Source organism: Girardinichthys multiradiatus, chromosome Y (assembly GCF_021462225.1).
Source record: "Girardinichthys multiradiatus isolate DD_20200921_A chromosome Y, DD_fGirMul_XY1, whole genome shotgun sequence".
Classification (NCBI taxonomy): Eukaryota; Metazoa; Chordata; class Actinopteri; order Cyprinodontiformes; family Goodeidae; genus Girardinichthys; species Girardinichthys multiradiatus.
In genome coordinates, this window is record NC_061818.1 from 762,065 (window position 1) to 782,362 (window position 20,298).

The following is a 20,298-nucleotide window of genomic DNA, read 5'->3' on the forward strand; positions in this document are numbered from 1 at the left end:
CTTCACAGCTTCCAACTAGAGCTAAATTAAAGGACTGACCCACTGACTTTCAAAAAGTTTGGACATCATTTAATTATGTCTAATTCAAAATCTACAATAATCTGAGATCAAACCTCTACTTTATTTGTGAAAACAAAAAAATATATGGGGATTTTTTACTCCCACAAATAGCTAAAATCTCATCTTGCCTCATTCTTGTGAGACCGGATTTTGTGTTCCATCTCACTCCACTTACCTGGATGTACCATTACAGCTATAAGAACTATCTACTCTATCTTGACAACGTTTCCAGGTTCCACTATGAAAATATTAGTTCAGGAAATGATAGTCGTTCTCCCACACAGGTAGCTCTACATTTTGGTCAGTTCATAAACTGAAATTTGCTCTCTAACAGTGGATTAGACTGTTTTTTTCAGCCCATCTGAAGAATTAAATCAGGCAGATTCCTATTTGAGCACATAACTTGTTAAAGAAGATACAGGCATCATGATGCAACTTTGCTGTTTTTAACTGTATTCACATTTTTGCTTTGTTGGTTGTTCACAGTTAGAGGTCTTTGAGAAAAATGTTTCTGAGAAGGCTCATGAAGAAAATCCACCACGATTTTGCAGGTAAGACTGAGACAGCAACAGATTTGGAAAAGGAGCTAAGGCTGTGTACAGTTGCTTTTACCCCACTTCTATCAAACACAATAAATATTAACTAAGCAATTGAGACAGTTACATAAAGCTACACTAAATATATCTTTATTAAAAGGGGAGGGGGTCTAGTAAACAGGATCATACCAGTCTTTGAGAGAAACCTCATCACTTCAAGCAAAGTCATTTAAATTTAAGATTATAAATCATTTAGAAAAAGTGGAAAATAAAAAGTACCGAATAAAAAGGTTATGACCATAGTGCATACACAGCCTCACCCTTTCTTTAAATTCCTGTCTTTCCTCCACGGTGAGTGTGTCTGCTTTGGCGATGACAGGGACAATGCTCACAATCTTCCCCAATCTGTTCATGAACTCTAGATCAATAGGGCGCAGCCTGGAAACACAGGGGTTTCTCAGTCAGTTTGGACAGCAAGATGTACTTTCACAAAATCCCTAACTTAAAATTGTCTGAGGCACAAATTTGAGTTCAGCCTCCCAGACTTTGTGGAACTATTATTTCATTGTGTCACTGGTTGTATGTTTAGGGTTGTTGGCCTACTGGAAGGTGAACCTCCACCTTAGTCTCCGGTCTTCTATAGGCTCTACCAGATTTTCTTCCAGGATTATCTTTTTTAGCTCCATTCATCTTCCACCAATTCTGAAAGGGTTCATTCCCACAGCATGATGTTGCCACCATCATGTTTAGGGTTATGTCCAGTGCTAATTTTCCTTCACACAGCATTTTGCTTAAATGACACCAAAATATTTTGGTGTCATCTGAGTAGATCACCATCTTTCAGGTGTTTGTTGTGTCTCCTACAAGATTTACGGCAAACTATAAACAGGACGTCTTACAGCTTTTTTTTTGTTAAAGGCCATTCAATTGTATTTTGGAGTTTCTGAGTTGGGGCGCTGAATAGATAGGCAAACCATACTTCAATGTACAAAAAATGATGGCTGAAAAGGCTTTTTTGTTTTAAAAACAAATTTCCTTAAGCTCAATATTTGATCAATCTGAGCACAGCCCATCCTTTCAAAATCCAAAAGTTTCTTTTCATCTCTTCCTGGAAACTTTTCTTTTACACTGACTTAGTTTAAAGGTGAGTCTGTCATCCCTGATATTGTGTGTGTCCTCTGTGGTCAAATATAAACTGAATTATATGTGTAAAAGCGCATATTGATGGAGCTTAAGAGTTACCTAAACCTTTGATCATCATAATTAGAAGTGTGATTAGCCCCTGCTCCAGATCCTTTTTAACATTTTGTCACGGTACAACCACAAAACTTGATTTGTTCTAATGGGTTTTTATGTGATAGTCCAAGACAAAATAGTAGAGATTTGTGAAGTGGAAGGAAAATTATATTTGGTTTCCAAAATGTCTACAGAGTCCCAAAAGTGTGGCATTTGTCAAAAAACTCTCTTTTTCCATATATATCTCTAAATAAAATACATACCAATTACGTTTAGGAAGAAAACATTTAGCCAGATAAAGGAATAAAAAATTGTGCAGTTTGTCACAAGTCATGCAGGAAACACAGCAGACATGTGGAATAAGGTGCTCTACTCTAATGACACAGAAATTTTGTCATGCAAAATTCTGTGTGTGGTGCTCAAGCAACACAATTAGAGGCTGCAGACAATTTGAGACTGAGGTGGAGGTTCACCTTCCAGCAGGACAACGACCCTAAACATTAAGCCAGAGCTACAATGAAATGGTTTAGATCAAAGCATATTCAAGTGTAAGAATGGCCCAGTCAAAGTCCAGATGTAAATCCAACTGAATGACAAAACTTGAAAAAACTGATGTTCATAGATGTCCTATTTAATCTGAGTTCGAGGAATTCTGCAAAGAAAAACAGGCAAAACTTTCAGTTTGTAGATGCATAAAACTGGTAGACAACCCCTCAAAAAAATGCAGATGTAACTGCACTGATAACTGGTTCTACAAAATACTGACTCAAGGGAGCTGAATATAAATGCAAAACCACGTTTTGAATTGTTATACTTATAGCTTTGAAAGCCATGTATTTACAAGTATATTGTATAAACTTCTAGGAGGAACTGCTAAAAGAAAGAGGCAGCAAGAGTTTCATGTTTCTTAAACTATAAATTGCCAACAGTCAAAGACTAGTCGCAAACAAAGATGGAGAGACAGAAAACAAAAGTTTAGGTGGAAAAAACTCTGAGGCTGACAGCTACAACAGGTGCCAACAGTGGGTGAGGTATACCTGTGTCCGGTTGCAGGGAGGAAGTAGATGCAGCAGTGAACTCTGCTGTCAGGTATTCTTCTCTTGCGGTTGACGTTCAGCTCCTCTCTCAGATATTTCTCATATTGCTCGTTGACATACTTCACTATGGGTTCCCAGCTGGAGAGAGGGGCAGCAGTGAAGGGTTGGTTGTTATTCAAAGCACGGGATTATTATTTTCTCATGTATTGCTGACGAATCTAAAGAGTATATATATTATTTTGTTATATTTGATTTGTATTGTAAAAGGTTCTAACTCTGTTGATGGCACTCTATAAAACTGAGACTATTTTTCACATGCCACAGAATATGTAGAACATAGTCTAAACATTATGCTCTTGATGAACATAATCCTAACTGATAACTAAAAGGCATTTTTTTTAGTTGCTTGTTTCTTGTATGCAAATTGGAAAATATGTCTTCAGCAGCCCCCCAGGGACACCAAGAAGGCTGGGTTTCCTGGTTTTATGCTGTAGTGGCCCACGGGGAGAGGCGGCAAGCTAGGGTGGGTGGCTTATTCCCCCCCAGCCGTTTCATGTTGGAGTGTACCTCACTGAATGAGCGGATCACATCCCTGTGCCTTCGGGTGGTGGAGAGGTCTCCGATTGTGGTTTTGGCTTATGGGCCATGCAACATTGCAGAGTGCCCGGCCTTCTTGGTGTACCTGGCGGTATGCTGGATAGGGCATCCTTCTAGGGACTCCGTCACTCTGCTGGGAGATTTCAATGCTAATGTGGATTGTGACAGTGACAGCTGGAAGGGCATGATTGGGAGGAATGGCTCCCCCCGATCTGAATTCGAGTGGTGTTTCATTATTGTCCCGCTGTTGACCTGGAGAAAGCTTTTAATTGAATCCCCCGTTGTGCCATGTGGGGGGGTGCTCCAGCAGTACGGCATCCAGGGGCCTTTACTAGGGGCCATCCGGTCTCTGTACAAGCGGGGCAGGAGTCTGGTTTGCATTGCTGGCATTAAGTTGGACCTGTTCTAGGTACATGTTTGACCCCAACAACTTAAAGAGTCAACCACAACTACAGGTTGGCTTCTGTTTTTCTACAGCTTATGAATTTTATGAAAATTGATCTTTTCTCTTGTTTGCAAGTTGTTGCATTGGAAAATGTAACTCCAGTTTCCTATGTTTATCAACCGGTGTCCCACAGGGCTTTATCCTAGGTCCAATTTCCTTTTGTATGTATGATTCCTGGTCAGCAACTCTCTTGGTTTCTTTTCATGCTTACCAGTTCTGATTGTTGATCTGGTCCCCAAACCCAGGAGTGTCAATCACTGTTAGCTTCATCTTAACCCCTTTTTCTTCAATCACTATAAAGAACAGACCAAATGGTTAAGGGCTACAAAATCATGGCAGCAAGTCTTGGATTAAATTTATTTTTAGATTTTTTTTCCAAATGTGATGGAGGGCAGGAAACCTTAAAACTAATCAGTTTCTTTTTCTAAAACACATTTTACTGTCCATTTTCATTTGATAAATACTAAATAATAAATACTAACAAAACTGTTGAATTGAAGCATCTATCTCGTAGCAACAATAGGCCAATAGATTCCACTGCTGTTATTTTAACTATAACTGTTCTCTCTCTGTTCTGAGCTACAGTATAGGCCTGGCATTCTGTTTAGCTGTGACACCTTCCTGGAGGGGGCATTAGTTGAGCTACTGCAGCCAAAAACTTCATGTTCTCTTTCTATAGTCCCATAGATTTTACTATTGGCTCAGAGCTTATATGTTTAGCAGTGTTTTTCTCCTGGATGAAACACTAAAGAAGCTACTACTGCCATTAATTCTTTACTTTTACTATATTATCGAAAGTACTCCTGGAACAGGCTTTTCCGTTCGTTCATGTGTATGCTTTATCTTTTCAAACCCTCTGTCAGTTGTGGCAGATGGCTGCTCACACTGAGCCAGATTCTAGTTCTCCTGGAGGTTTCACGCTCTTCAGCGGCGTTTTCTTGTCCACTGTCAGTACATGATCAATCAAACGGAGGGACGTTAGTGACTCGATGCCATCAACTAGATTTCCTTAGATAGAAAACATTTCACCAATTGGAATAATAAAGTGAGCTTGACTGCATTGATTTCTAACTACGATTAAAGTAACTTTAAATAAGTACTGGACTGAATTAATTATATATTTCTGTATAGAAACAGGGTCTGTTTGATTTGTAAAATGCACTTGTGAATCGTGGCAATAAGGACAAACTGAACTGAATTGAATCATATCCTTCGAACAACCATACTAAAATATCAGCATTGTCAAACAGGTTGACCTTGACATGTACTGAGATGTAACTCTTTATGTGATTGTAATTTAACTTTAACATTGTTGTTGGCTAAAAGGTTCAGGCTGATTTAAGGTTATAGCTATGCTTTATGTGACATAGGTTTCTATGTGATGACAGGATTTAAGTGTTCCTTCCCTGAGTCAGTGTAATATGTGTGCACTTGTGAGTGTTTGAGGAAAGCTGAGCAGCAAAAGACTATTATTTAGAGCTTAAGTTGTTGTTGAGTAAGCACACAGGAATCTCCTCTTATCGGAAGCATGACAGCAAACATCTGGAACCAGAGCGTTCAGATTTTTGCTAACCTGTAATAAAGTAGGTCTTTGTTGTTGCCAATACAGACGAGTACAGCATTTAGTTTCAATGGTTTATACACATTTAAGCACAATTAGAAACAGAAGAATGCGTGTGTGTGTGTGTGTGTGTGTGTGTGTGTGTGCTGTTTAATATGTTGCAGGAGAGGAGGATGGCGGGGTAACTGGAGACAAACTTATGCAAATGTCTGTTACACACTGGTGTTTTTAACCAAAAACTTTGTGAACACTGGCAGCCAAATTTACTTTTATAGTAGAAGCTCCTAACAGCCAGTATTAATGCAACATCCTCAACAACACCGAAGAATACTCTCCCTAGAATAATGCTCTAACGGATGGTAATAAAACAGAAAATCACTAAACATAAAAACCATGACTCCTTGCCTTCTTTTTGATGCCCTCTTGCCATTCTGATGCCTGCTTCAATGTAAACAGAGTCCTGTGGATCCAGACGGTGAATACTGCTTAATTCCAAACACATTTAAGGGAGCTGCAACTGTCACTAATGACCCTTTTCAACTGGCTCGATTTGGCCCTACTCGACTCCACTCAGCCCGCTCTGCGAGCGTTTCCATTACCATTTTTTCCATACCGGGACTTACTTTTTGGTCCCTGCTCCTGAGCAGGTACAACCGCAGCTGAGTAGGGACAACATACAACGTGAACATACTGCTCTTCACTGATTGGCCGTGGGAGGAGGACAAATGAGAAGGTTTTTAAAGTGGTAGTGGAGGGAAAGGTTAATAAAACTCAAGAAAGACTACAATAATATTAAAGACCACAATGGTTGAAGCGGATCAAATTAAAATATAATTTAACTTGCATTGGTGCAAAACTGGTCAAAAACTACAGGAAACGTCTGAACTCTGTAATTGTTAACATAGGTTTCTGTACCAAATATTAAGTTCTATTTATGTATCGTATCAAATACTTATTTCATGCATTAAAATGCAATTATTTAAATATCATACAATGTGATTCTCTGGAAAAAATGTTTTTTAGATTCTCTCTCACTGTTGAAGTGGACCTATGATACAAATTATGGACCTCTTCATTCTTTCTAAGTGGAAGAACTTGCAAAATCAGCAGTGTATCAAATACTTATATTCCCTGCTGTATGATTTGTTTTCCATTATTTAAGTCTAATCACATTACAAACTAACCTGGGTTAATTTTGTGAAGCAGGTTTTCTGACACCTGCTGGGGTATGGTGAGAAAACTATTTTTAAAAACTGTCTGTAGTGTTTATGTGTTGGATGGATACCCAGTGATAGTTAGAAAATACAGCAACATGTGAGCTGGTTTACTTTGGTTACTCAGCGTCTGCCTTGTTTCATCCTGGCTCTGTTTCCATTCAACTTCAAATGTAAGCTGAAGAAGTTGATAACTGAGAGGAAAGGATAAACATTGTTAAACAGAACCTGGGCTACAACTGGTCCTGGCAGAACTGGCCAATAACAGATTTTTGTGGGTGACCGGTCAGTGTATCCTAAAACCTTTTCACTGAATTCTAGTGTGTTTATTTCTTGTGAACAAAAGTGTTTCATAGGTGACAGCCAGTAAAATGTTTTTTACCAACTAAAACCTCAAGAAAGTACTGCCTCCCACTTCTACCTGCATGTCCAGATGTTATTTTTGAAAGTTTGAAGCTTAGTATGTATTCATCATTAAAACAGATGTGTCTTCTAGCAGTGCAGAGGTGCATCCAGCCCACACAGGGATTTCTGCCTATTAAACAAGCAGTTAAAGGAAAGATGATGTGAAAGCAGGATGTGAGTGTTTACCATGACTGACTGCATGCAGTTTGACTGTTTTGGATATTTTCTCTTCGTAGTTAGGTGTGCATGACTTCCGGCTGACCTTCGACTTGAACAGGGTGTTGACAAGCGTGGACTTCCCCAAACCACTTTGACCTGCAGAAAGAAGGCCTTCAGTCTTTGCTATGAGGTGCTCAGCAAAAAACAATTAGTCTTTACAAACTGCCTGGCATGTCACACTATCATATACATTTCTGGAATGAAATGCAGAGGAATGACTCTTGCAGCAGAACAGAGATACCAAATAACAGTCCATTCACAACCCTTATAGACTTGCTTGGTGGAATTACGCTTCAGACAAATAAAAGATCATGTATGCATGTGGGTCAGACAAAGTTGCAATAAACAAGCAGCCAGAATGTGAGTGGCAATTTTAAATAATAACATGTGCAGACTCGTTTTTCAGTTAAATTACAGAGGAAGTGTAGATCATCTAAACTTTGTGTAGAGCAAGAAAGTACAAATAGGCCCAGCTCTCCAAACCACTTCCTCACAGAATCACACTTCTTCTTTCAGTATGAAAGGTGAAATAATCTATTACCAAGTCAAAGGCACAGCAGCTCCCAACAAACAAACGTCTGTAGTTTGTAGTGTACATGTGGTGTAAATGTATATTTAACTGAAAAAGTAGTTTGTCATTTTAAAAATAATTGATCATATTTGAGCAAGTGGTGTGGTAACAATGAACCGGTTAACTACTAATGAGTCCTACATTTCAGTTTTATACGTTTTCACTAACAGAGCATGTTCAGTCCTGACCTTCTGGTACTCATTTTAATGAACTGCTTACATCTCCACCCAGCCTATTTATTTAGAACAAGACCAGAACTTCACCTCCATTATACTAAAACATTTACTCCAATTCTCTTAAGCCAGTTACTGGATGTACCTTTTTTTGCTGAGATGTTGTCTGTGTGATCATGTGAAGGTGTATAAAGTGCCTATATCCCTTGAACTTGTCAGATTTTGTCACGTTACATACACAAACCTCCATGTATTTCTGGGGATTTTATCTGAAAAACCAACACAAAGCAGCTCAGGTTTGTGAAATGAAAGGAAAAGGAGGGTTTTAGTTTTTTTTAATTAAAAGGTTTGCCTCTTCCAGCATTGAAAATCTACAGATTGAAATTTTGGCTAAATTGTCTTTGCTAATTAGCTCAAACTCAGTCAGATTGGAGGGAGAGCTTTCGCGAACATCCTTTTTCAAGCCTTGCCATAGATTTTCAGTTGGATTTAGGTTTGAACATTTACTGGGCCATTCTAAAGCATGAATCTGCTTTAATCAAAGCCATCCCATTGCAGCTCTGGCTGTATGTTTAGGGTGGTTGTTCTGCTGGAAGATGAACTTCCACCCCAGTCTCGAGTTTTGAGTTTTCGAAGAGAGAGAGTGCACAAGTTTCAAACAGAATGCAGTTATTACAGTTAAGCTTGGAGTTCTGGCCAGAAAGGAAAGTAGTACGAGCTGTTAACAAAGTCTTAGAAGTATCCTAGTGAGGTGGTGTTCATCACCATCACATGTGAAGAAATCCCACACACACATTGAATCATGGTGCTTCACAGTCAGCAGGACATAGGACTAATAGGGCCTCAAGGTTTTCTAACAGGAAAAATTGTGTTTGAGCTTCTTAGTAGTAGCATTTACTGCAGCATACCTCTCAGAAGAGATGCTCCAGGATTTTAATGGACCTTCTGGGACTTCCTAAAATCTACATCAGTCCAGCTTAACCTCTCACTTTGAAGTTCTTGTTGATTGAGAAAACCGTTCTCATTAAGCTGCAAAAATCTTTGCAGCAGTTTCCTGCATGTGAGGCCATTTTGATGCACAGTGATAATGGCTGCACAATTTCTTTAGAGATAACCATCGCTAACATACAAAGTCAAACATTTCAAACACGTCTATTGCACCGTTATAGAAGTTTTAGCTGGTCTATTATATCATTACGTCTGCACCGATGATACAACGGATTTTGTGCCATGGTATTAATTTAATTTAATTCAGTTTTCTTTTTCATTGTTTTTTGTGATTAACTTTTTAAAAATGTCTCTCATCACTCTGCTCAATAATCTAAAAAACAAACAAATCTGAAACTGCAACGTCTGCAAAACACAAAATATGTATGTATCTGGTTTTAGTCATAATGTATTATCATCAGTACAGGATATTTGCCATTGTAAGGACTAACATCATGTACGGGCCAAGAGTTACTTTGATTAGTTCTAATTCCGATTCTAGTCTATTGTCTGAAGTGTCCTACAGGTTGCTGTTCTGTTTGATAGTGTGTGTGGTTTCCTGTTTGCATGTTGTTGACTCACCAACCACCATAATGTTGAACTCAAAGCCAACTTTCATGGTCTTCCGCCTCATCTGGTCCAGCACTGCCTCAATGCCCACATAACCAAACAAGTCGGTTCCTTGGATGAAGCCAGTCTGGAAGCCTGAAGCAGACTGGGAAAGCTCCAGCTGGACCGCTGTCTTCAGATCTGACTCTTTCTTTGTCTCCTCGATTCTCATTCCCTTCTCCTTCCCAGTCTCCTCTGGCTCTGTATGGCCCTCCACACAGTGCTCTTTTTCTGACTTGGAGGTCTGGATTTTTTGGTGTTCATGGTTCTTCCCTTCATCCACTTGCTCCTCTGCCATGATTACACTCTCCTTCTCCCCTCTCTCCTCCATCAGGGTTGGTGGGTCTTTCAGGAACTTTTCAGCAGTTTCTGTGGGTACACAGAACATGTATTAGATGTTCTGATGCAACAAACTGTGTAATGTGTCTCTGTAAGGAGAAGTGAGGAAAATAGTGTGTGAAATAATTTGCAGGACCGCCTTCTAAGACAGGAAATCAGGAAGTCTACATAAGAGCAGTTGAACATACTGACTACCTTGGTTGCAACATTCTGGATTCTTTAACAGATCTGTCATTAGAGATTTTTAATCAGTTATCTCAACTAACTAGAAACCAATGTTACTTGATAGAGAACGTGGACATGTTGAATTCATGAATAAGTATTAATAATACAAATTTTAAAACTTTGAAAGTGATGCATTGATCACAGTTATCACATAGTACACGACAACAGTTAGGGTCAGAATATAGACATATTGTACCGGTAAATAGATAGCTTTGCTTTTTTGCTCAGGTCTTTTACCCCCATCAGATCGGAGCAGCGCCCACATTACTGCAGACTCTGTCCATCTCCCGTTCCATCCTAGAATCACTCATAAACAAGACACCAAGATATTTAAATGCCTCTACTTAAGGCAGAAACTGACCCCTAACCCAGGGGAAGCAGTCCGTATTTTTCTGGTCAAGAACCAGACTTCAGACTTTGAGGAGCTGACTGTCATCACGACCACTTTACACTGTGCAGTGAACCACACCATTGGACGCTGAAGGTCATGGCCAACAAACCACATCATCTGCAAAGGACAAGGTCCTGAGGTTCGTAAACCAGACACCCTCCTTTCCACAACTACACCTTAAGATCCACTCCATGAACACCACAAACAGGATTGCTGACAAGGGGCAGTCCAGCATGCACCGGGAACATGCTCAACTTTGTGCTCAGAATTTTGATACAGCTCAATCTTTGAGCATACAATGATTGAATAGCCCTTAAAAGCCACCTAGATACAGCAATACTTCCTCAGCAACCCCCACAAAATACCTCATGGGACACAGTTGTAAGCCTTCTCCAGATCCGCAAAACACATGTAGATGGGAGAAGTGAACTCCCATGACCCCCTCAGCAAATCTGTGAGTGTAAAGATCTGGTTCACTGTTCCACGGCCAGGATGAAAGCCACATAAAGCTCCTCCTAAAGCCGAGCACACGTGGAAAATGGTGCTCTGGTCAGATGAGAGAAAACTAAAACGGGGACATCACAATGAACTCAGCATTTCCACAGTAAAACATAGTCAGGGCAGAATCATGCTGTTGGCATGATTTTCTACAGTAGGGACAGGAAAGGAGGGCAGAATTGATGGGAAGATTGATGGAGCTAAATCCAGGACAATCCTGGAAGAAAACCTGTTACAGGCAGCAGAAGCCTGGAGACTGGGGTGGAGGTTCACCACTCGGTTTCGCACCACTCGGTACGGGAACAGTTGTGTTACCACTGACTCCCCAACGGCTGAAGCTATGGCAACTGAAGCCTCCAGCCATGAGTGTACAGCACTGTGCTGCTATTAACGTTACTGTGTTACATTGTCAAATTAAAGTAATCTGCGGGAAATGATAAAAAATGAACTAAAAAAAAACCATAAATAAACTAAATACTAATAACGTTTGTATTAATGCATATGCAAAAATGTCTTATTTGTGTTTTTATGTCTAAAAGGATCTACTGGGACAATTATCTGGACCATAGCCCAGCCAGAACTCCTGGCTAAGTATGTAATTCATAAAGGTGATTTGTCCTTTTTCTTCTCTGTCAGCCTTCAGGCATGGTTTACGACTCGTAAATGGTAAAATTACATGTATGACCTGCTCCAGCCACTGTGGTCCTTAATATTATTGTAGTCGCTCTTGAATATTATTAACTTTTCCCTGCACTGTCTCAATGAAAACCTTCTCATTTCTTCTCCTCCCAGGGCCAGTCAGTGAAAAGCAGTCTGGTCACGTCACATGTTGTCCCTACTCAGCCCCGGTCGTACCTGCTCAGGAGCAGGGACCAAAAAAGTAGGTACCGGTACGGAAAAAACTGTAATAGAAACGCTTGCAAAGTGAGCCGAGTGGAGTCGAGTAGGGCCAAATCGAGCCAGTTGAAAAGGGTCATTAGTAACAGTTGCAGGTATAAACTGTCTATTCACATTTCTGGATGCACATACAATCCTTTATAATGTTTATTTAGATTTGTTTCCTTTAGTGTTTTAATGAAGAAATTTGAAAAAAAAAAAAAGACATTATCATTTTATATTGCTAACAGCTCTCAGCCCCACACAGCATATGGTGTTAAAGTGTTAAATGTGGTAAAGTTCTGCAAGTATGAAGATGTAGAAAATAACATGGTGGCAACATGGCAGAAATTAAAAGCATTTTTAAAGTTTTAAAGGCTAAATTTTACTTGGACAATGAAACACACACAGGTAAGGAGCAGAGAAAATTAGTCTCCCCAGGCAAAGAGCATGTAAACGCACACAGCAGCATGCTCCTTGCAAGACTTGGTTAAGTGAAGCCCATCAGCTCCAGTCTGACTGTGACTGCATGTGTCTGCTCTGTGCTGTAAGAGGATTGGATGGTACAGACAACCCCCCTCCGTGACTTTAATCTGTCTCTTTATGTTTCTGCAAATACACTAACAAGATATCTGGCATGACTGGCATGGACATATACTATGACTCAACAAGATGCAAAAACTAATTCTTCTTTTAGCATGCACATACACAAATGGTGCACATTACAGCACAGAGGCTGTTGACTGCTGTCAGTCTACATAATTTAATCAGCTATAAATATCTGAAGTGTAAAACAGTCCAGAACTAATCCTCCTGAGTCAGGTCAGAAAAGGACTGAATAAGACTGACAGACAATGCTGCAGTTTTAGCCAGGAGAAGACTTGAGATAAAATGATTAATTCTGATTCTGCTGAATCCACTGTTAGTCAACAACCTAAACAGTCCAACTTTTCTGGAATAACTAAAGTTCTGTATAGGCTGTTGATTCTATACCGAGGATGATTGTAGAGTGAGCTCTGTGCATTAGAGATAGGAAACATTCTCACGAGACTAATATGATTAAGAGCAATGGAGATCCCTAAATTAATTGAGATTTTTCTGTCATCTAGACAAACAAAATTATAAATTTTAGCTCTCAAGGAAATATCTGCAACAGTGCAAAAGTGCTACACTATATCGCCAAAAGTATTTGTCATTCTACTTTTACATGTACATGAACTTTAATGACATCCTAATTTTAACATACAAGGTCCCGTTTGTTAATGGACCCACTATTGTCAGTAACAGCAACTTTAACTATTCTGTAAACATCTTCCAAGGTTTAGAAGTGTGTTGATAGTTAAATGAGAAAAGCAGAACAGTACTGCTGACAGGTATTTATTTGTCAGTGGTACTGGACTACCTGTAAATCCTTTCTTCCAGCAGGACAATGATTCCAAACATAAAACCGGTTTTGGATGGATAAAGTAGGGTTGCTGCCATTGAGCCCCTACTCTATACTTTTGCATTTTTGGTTTGTTTGTATATGAGTATTTCAGGTATAAAACGGTGTTCAATAAGTTTGCTAATGGCTACTAAAAGCAAGAGGTCAAGGTGCGACTTGCTGAGGGACATTTTACCAAGGGTGTACGTATACACTTGAACCTGTATGTAGAAGTGTGATCATGTGTAGATAAAAGAAATCCAGAAGAAATTCAAACCCAGTTCTTATTTTTAGAAATCCTTGTAGATGAATGTTGTAGCATCAATCCACTCTGCGAAAAATGAAAACAGCTATAATGACCAGTAAATGGTCAAAGTTAATCTGAAATTCATCCAGTGATGAAGAATTCTAAGGTTCTGACCATATGTTGTATATAGGTATGAAAGAAGGTGGTCTAGCTTTACATTGCGTCATCTCTGACAGAATCATGTGTTCAAGTTTCAGTATTGAAAATCACAGCTTTATTTTAGACTCTCCCACTTGCTGGATGTTTTACAATAAATTGAGATAAGTGCATTTGATTTAAAATTCATTCCAACTGCTCCAACATTTGTATTTCAGCCTGCAGCGGTCTTACTCACTGTCTGCTAAGTGTCTGTGCAACAGAGACATCATTTAGCTCTGTGGGGACCTGTATTAATAATTTAGACCCATGTATCTCCCCTCACTATAAACTGGACAATGCTGCATTCCACTTTGCTTCATAGGTAAGGATATTAACTAAAGGATCAAGCTCCAGCACCTAAAACTGAAGGATTTATTCGCTGCCTGACTATTGTTGTTTATGGGCAGGAGATGGAACAAGTGATCGCAGACACAAACGTAGACTAAATGGACCCTTTTCAAAAATCAAAAATAATAATTAGACTAACTTGGCCTAAATTAGCCTAACTTGGCTTTCCATAAAAATGTAGTGGTACAAGAAAAGATATGTGTAACACAAATTTACACCTTGTGTTACTAGCTGCAAATAAATCTCTCCTTTGCCTCAGCAGGACACACACACACCCACCCACACACACACGGAGAGCACATCAGGCCGTGTGCACTTACTGTATACATCAACACACAAAGTCATGTTTCCAAATTCTGTCTGTGTGCTCCAAGTGCAATTACACAGCAACCTCCAAAGAGTACTGCCACAGTCTAAGACAGAGCGCAGTTTCATCGATCCTAAATACATTTGTATCGTTTCAATATTTTAAAGCTCTGCAAGGTGAAGTAAACAGATCAGCTAAATCCGTTTGACTGAAGCAGGAAAGTGGTTCAAGCGTCAGTGGTCACATGACTTTTCCCATTTTGAAGCAAGTTGCAATACCACGGGCTGAAAACATTACCCTGGTGAGTTAAAGCCAGTGTCGCAGCCTTGGTGTCAGTGGGAAACATCAGTTTCTGTCTCTTAATAACCCTCTTAAGGTCCATAACCATTAGCAATTAATCATTTCCAATTCAATGACCACCATTTCCATAGTCCTCTACATTAGACTATGGCAAGATTATTAAATATCACTTTCAATGCTTGGCTGCCAAGGCAGATTTAAAGAGATGCATGGCAAGCATGTTTATAGCTTTTCATAACAATAACTACATATGATAGAACCAATACTGGAAAAACTATGAAGTATTGAAGAAACAATCTTCTCATAACCCCCCTTTAGACCACAGTTCCATAATAAATATTCAACCACAAACTCCTTATTACAGATCAATTTGTCTTTTCACATTAAACAAGCTTAACTGTTTTTAGATCATGAGGTCAGAGTTGGAGAACCAAAGGGGTGTGGTCTACAACTGCACCATTCAGCATCTGTATAAGACCTTTGGGTTTCCTCTAAGGGAAACCCCACACCAAGCACTGAGCTCTGTGTTGTCATCCTCGTGCAGACAGGCTGTTCAAAAGCATTGAGGGCTTTAAATGCGAGCAAACATGTTGGGTGTCAGTCAGTCTCAGTATGTCAGTCAGTCATATGAGTAATTCTCACATCAGACGGACACTGGAAGATGATACGACGTCTCTGCTGTTTATATATCAGCAGAGGCATGCTGCCGCAGCCACGGTCTTTGCTGCAGCATGCTGCTGCCGTCACACTTTTTCTGCATTACCCGTTACTGTTCAACTTCCCATTCCGTATCCTCATCTCTCAATAGAGTGCGAGGTGTAATAAACACATGTAGATCACAGAATGACAGGATGATCTCAAAGGTAATATGATCTACTGGCAAAGATTTGGGGTCATGTCACTCCACTAAACAAAATCCAAAAGGAAGAGGTGCCTTAGTTATTTATTTTAGAGTTATATCAACTATTTCATAAGATTCAATCGCCCCAAGCAGGGAACAGGAAGAAAGTGAATGGGGAGTAGGTGTACTACACTCTCTTCAGAATACAGAATCAAATTAAACTATATCTCAGATGTATTGTTTATTTTTTATCTAGTGGGCACACTGTAATTATTTCCCTCAAGAAAGCAACTTTGCTCTGTTCATGCTCTGGATGGTGGAAAAGCAAAATAAGAAAAATTTGCTGTTGAGATGATGTAGAAATGTTTTAATTTTTTCTAATTTAAATGCAACCTTTGTTTATTTTTACTACTCCTAAACTTTTTTATATTGTAAAAAACAATACGGTTGTTCCTTAAAAATGGAATGGTTTCCTCAAAGATGTGCAGCCTAGCAGTGCTAAGTCTACTACGGTCCACTACAACCAAACCGGATCAGATGCTGTCTTCCAAACCATGGGCTTGGATCAAGCCTGCAAAATGTGGCACTTTACTCTTGAGTTACATGATAGTTAACTGAACTGATTTCTGATTTCTAGCTACAACATAAAACTCATACAAAATGTGATAGAGAGAAACTAGTGTGTGTGTTTAGGAAGCAAATAAATGGTTTCAAGGTGTTGTAAAAGTATCTGTGATTAGTTTAAAATGTTTAACAGCACTGACTCTGAGGACCTCTTACAGTCAACGGTTTGAAAGAAACGAAGTGGAGGCCTTCCTTTTCCCCACTCCCCATTCTGACTGCCAGAGTGGACCAGCCCCATCTGCTTTCATTGTTAGGCCACAGGACTAAGCATGGAATATCAGTGACCCCGCTTCGAAATCCATGAGGACAGAAACAAAACCAAAACAATAAAAAGAAAGGGAACAACAATTCTTACCTTATTCTGATCCGCAAAAGCCAGTAGTGGGAATCCCCTGTTGGCAGCGGAAGGCCTATAAACAAAACCTCCTAAACCCGTTCTTCCAAAGTTTGTTTTTGGTAACAGTGAGGAACTCTTTTCCCTCCCTGCTGCCTCCCTTTGGTTCTCCCTGCTGTCAGGAGCAGAGTGAAGAAAGGCTGAGAGACAGAGAGGGATAGAGGGGGGGTGCAGTTGGATTGCAGCCCCAGGATCTATTCACATGTAAATGCCCCAAGGAGCTTGTAGTAATCCCTGAGAGGAGCAGGACTACGCCCTCCTCCCCCGTCAGGATCATTTACCCAGCAGTGACTGAGCTGTCAGCCAGAGTGGGATGGATGCTGCAATCACCACACTGATAACAGCTCTAAGTCACTCTGTGGTGATCAAATCTACAGTTGTTAGGTTTTTATAAGTGTGTGTCCATCAAACTGTCAAGCAATGTAAGGTACAGCTGTGAAATAATGTTGCATAGAAAATGTTCATTAGGCTCCATTCTGTAGCTTGGAAAGAATAAGTCATGTTCTCCAACTAGGAACATAAAGTCTTCCCAGTTATGTACTGCAATACGGCTTTGTCAACTCTTTTCAGTTGATCAGGCTGTAACTGTTATATCAGTCAGGTTTAGCCATTCTCCCCCTCAAGACAGAAACTTCCCAGAAGACATGAGAAGTGATTTCAAAGACATACTACCCTGCTACTGCTTTCAGTCTTCCTGTAAAAATCTGTCTAAATCTTAAGATGGACTCCGTTTTTTATGTTATACATTATGATAACATCATATTTGCTGTAATGACCGATATATAAAAAAATAAAACCTTTTTATTACTGCATATGTGATGAGAAAATGACAAAGATATTTAGCTGCTGGATGACTTTGCTATCAGGTTATCATCACTACTAGAGATCTAAATTTTAATAATAATAATCATCTTTATTGGCCACATGTACATTACAATGACATTTTTCCTCTGCATTTAACCCATCCCTTACAGGGAGCAGTGGGCTGCCATTGTGCGGCGCCCGGGGAGCATTCTGGGGCTAAGGGTCTTGCTCAGGGACCCAGAGTGGTAATTTGTGGGATACGAACCTGGCCCCTTGTGTCCCCTCTGGAACACAAACCTCCTGTTCTAACCACTAGGCCACCATTCCCCCATAATAAGAAAGAAATTACCAAACAAAAAGTAAAAAAGAAAAAAGCATGAAAGTATGTATGTAAGAGTACACTTCTAACTGTGTGAACTTAACTTGGACCCTGGATAACACAAGCCCTGGTGAGTGCTTTAACTCCACACCATGTTTTATCTGAGACTCTTATTCTGAAGGGAGACCAGATGTAGTTCTTGAGTTGGCCTATTGTATTGACTAAAGCCTCCACTGATTGTAACTCATTTATCTGGAAGCATTTGGGTACCCAGCAAGAAAAAGTGACAGAGGGACAGAAAAGATGTGAATAATTTGTAATTCCTGTAAGAATACTGCAACTAGCTAACCATTAGCCTCAAACAACTCCAAAGGTGGCTTCTGCCTCAGATCTTCCTACTGAGGCTTAAACTAAAAGGCAATTTCACAGTTATTAGTAGCTCAACATCTAAAATACTTCCACTGATAAAACTGATCATAAATTTTTAACACAGTTTCTTTGGGAAAAAGGGAGTTGTCCCATAAATATGGCTAAAATCTTGTCTTATCTCATTCTTGTGAACCCTCTATTGCATTGTTGCACACCAAGTGCTCCGTAAAGTTGTGGTATTGCATAGTCATAACTATATCCTGGTCGGATTTCACCCGCCATAAATACTAGAAAACGAATAAAAGCATCTTTACTGCATTTGTCAGTCAGTCATTTTCTACCGCTTATTCCATAGTGGGTCGCGGGGGAGCTGGTGCTTATCTCCAGCAGTCTATGGGCGAGAGGCGGGGTCCACCCTGGACAGGTCGCCAGTCCATCGCAGGGCAATGCATTTGTATTTATGTTAAACAGAAACCATCAATTTAGGTAGTGCTAATTAGAGTAGTATATCACAAATAATTTATCAAGTATCAGTGTTTGCCATATTATTATTGGAAATGACTGTTTGGAATGCAATAACTTTTTTCCTAATAAGTTTCAAGTATCGTTCACTGAAATTTGCATGCCAAAAAGATATTCAGTTGGTTAGATTAAGTGTCACAAGAGTAGATGGTCACAGCTGAGACAACAAACAAGATGCTAAAGCTCTCAGAGAGAGCTTCAGTTAAAGACAGAATAAAGAGGAGATTTAGGAAAATGTGGATTTAACAGCTGGAAGTCACCATCTACAGGGCTGAATGTACTCAAGGCAGGCTGATGATGGCTTCATTCAGGTCTGCATCAGTTTAATAGTCGCGGTATTGTTTGATGATTAGCATTGTTACAAAAACAGCAGCTTTGTACATGACTGAGTTTTCTCTGTGATGTGATGTGTGTTCTGACTGAATATTTAGCCACATGACAAAAATCAACGTTTCTGATGGTGAGTTGTATATTCACTAACTTTCAGTACTTATATTTACAGTGGCGTTGTGTAACTGTAAACTACTAGTAAGATCATTTCATTCTCCTTTACTTCTTTCATCTGTTTTGTTGGCTTACACAACATGTTTGAAATAAGCTAGCTATATACTGTAGTTATAGTTGGTAGACCTGCTAAGGGTTGATTTTAAAACAGTTGACACTTCACTGTCTGATGTAGTTAGATATTTATTTGCATGGAAAAGAAAAAAGTAATTCTACCACGTTTGAGCTGTCACATTTAAAGCTCTCCACTTGTAACTGAATCAGACAGGACGTATGTAAAAACAGGTCTAAACAATGCCTAAGAACTGAGCAAGTCCACCTCGATTACACTTCCTGTAGCGAGTATGATTTTAACAATGTTTACACATAGTCCACATCCACTGTGTCAGATGAGTAGTAGTGTGAACTCTGAACTAGGAACTAGACACTGCATGACTGAAAGCATGGTCAGACCATCTGACAAATGTGGAAAAAACAAGTTTTTGGTATTGACAGGTTGATGCACATAGTGGGTGAGTGGTTTCTGGTGTGGGATTGGGTTCTCTTTAATCTTACACCCTACAGGGCCTTGCAAAACTATTCATACTTGTTGAATTATTCCACAGTTTGCCATATTTAAACCAAAGACTTCGCTATATTTCATTGGTATTTTATCAATCCATCCATTGCATATGCCAGCTTACCCTTGGAGGGTCCTGCCGGGAGTAATGCCTATCTCCAGTGGTCATTGGATGACAGGTGGGGTACATTGTGGACAGATCACCAGACAACCATGCACACACATATACCTATGAGCAATTTAGAGACACCAATCCACCTAACAGTCATGTTTTTAGACTGGGAGGAAGCCAGAGTACCCAGAGAGAACCAATACATGCACGGGAAGAACATTCAAACTCCATGCAGAAAGATCCCAGGCCAGGATTTGAACCCAAGACATTCATGCTGCAAGGCTATTGTACTTGGGATTTTATGTGATTTACAAACACAAAGTAGTTATATCTGTGAAGTGGAGGGAAGGTGATACAAGGTTTTTAAAATAAAAATCCCAACAATTTGGAATGCATTTGAATATAGGAAAAATAGCATTAATCAGAGAAGGAGCCAAGATGCCCGGGT

The 20,298-nt window shown here is 39.6% G+C and overlaps 1 protein-coding gene across 5 annotated transcripts in view; it reads right to left on the minus strand.

Moving 5' to 3' along the window:
- Positions 1-20,298, minus strand: part of LOC124864967 (neuronal-specific septin-3-like) — a 108,736-nt gene that overhangs the window by 11,338 nt on the left and 77,100 nt on the right. For 4 of the 5 annotated variants that reach the window (XM_047359913.1, XM_047359914.1, XM_047359916.1 and 1 more), the window contains 5 exons: positions 9,624-10,019; positions 7,278-7,406; positions 4,123-4,204; positions 2,870-3,007; positions 917-1,034 (listed from right to left, as the gene is read on the minus strand). In XM_047359913.1, coding sequence (XP_047215869.1) covers positions 917-1,034; positions 2,870-3,007; positions 4,123-4,204; positions 7,278-7,406; positions 9,624-10,019 — 863 coding nt within the window. Of the gene's footprint in view, positions 1-916; positions 1,035-2,869; positions 3,008-4,122; positions 4,205-7,277; positions 7,407-9,623; positions 10,020-16,622; positions 16,862-20,298 lie in introns of those variants that run through there. The other variant, XM_047359917.1, reaches the window with a different exon arrangement.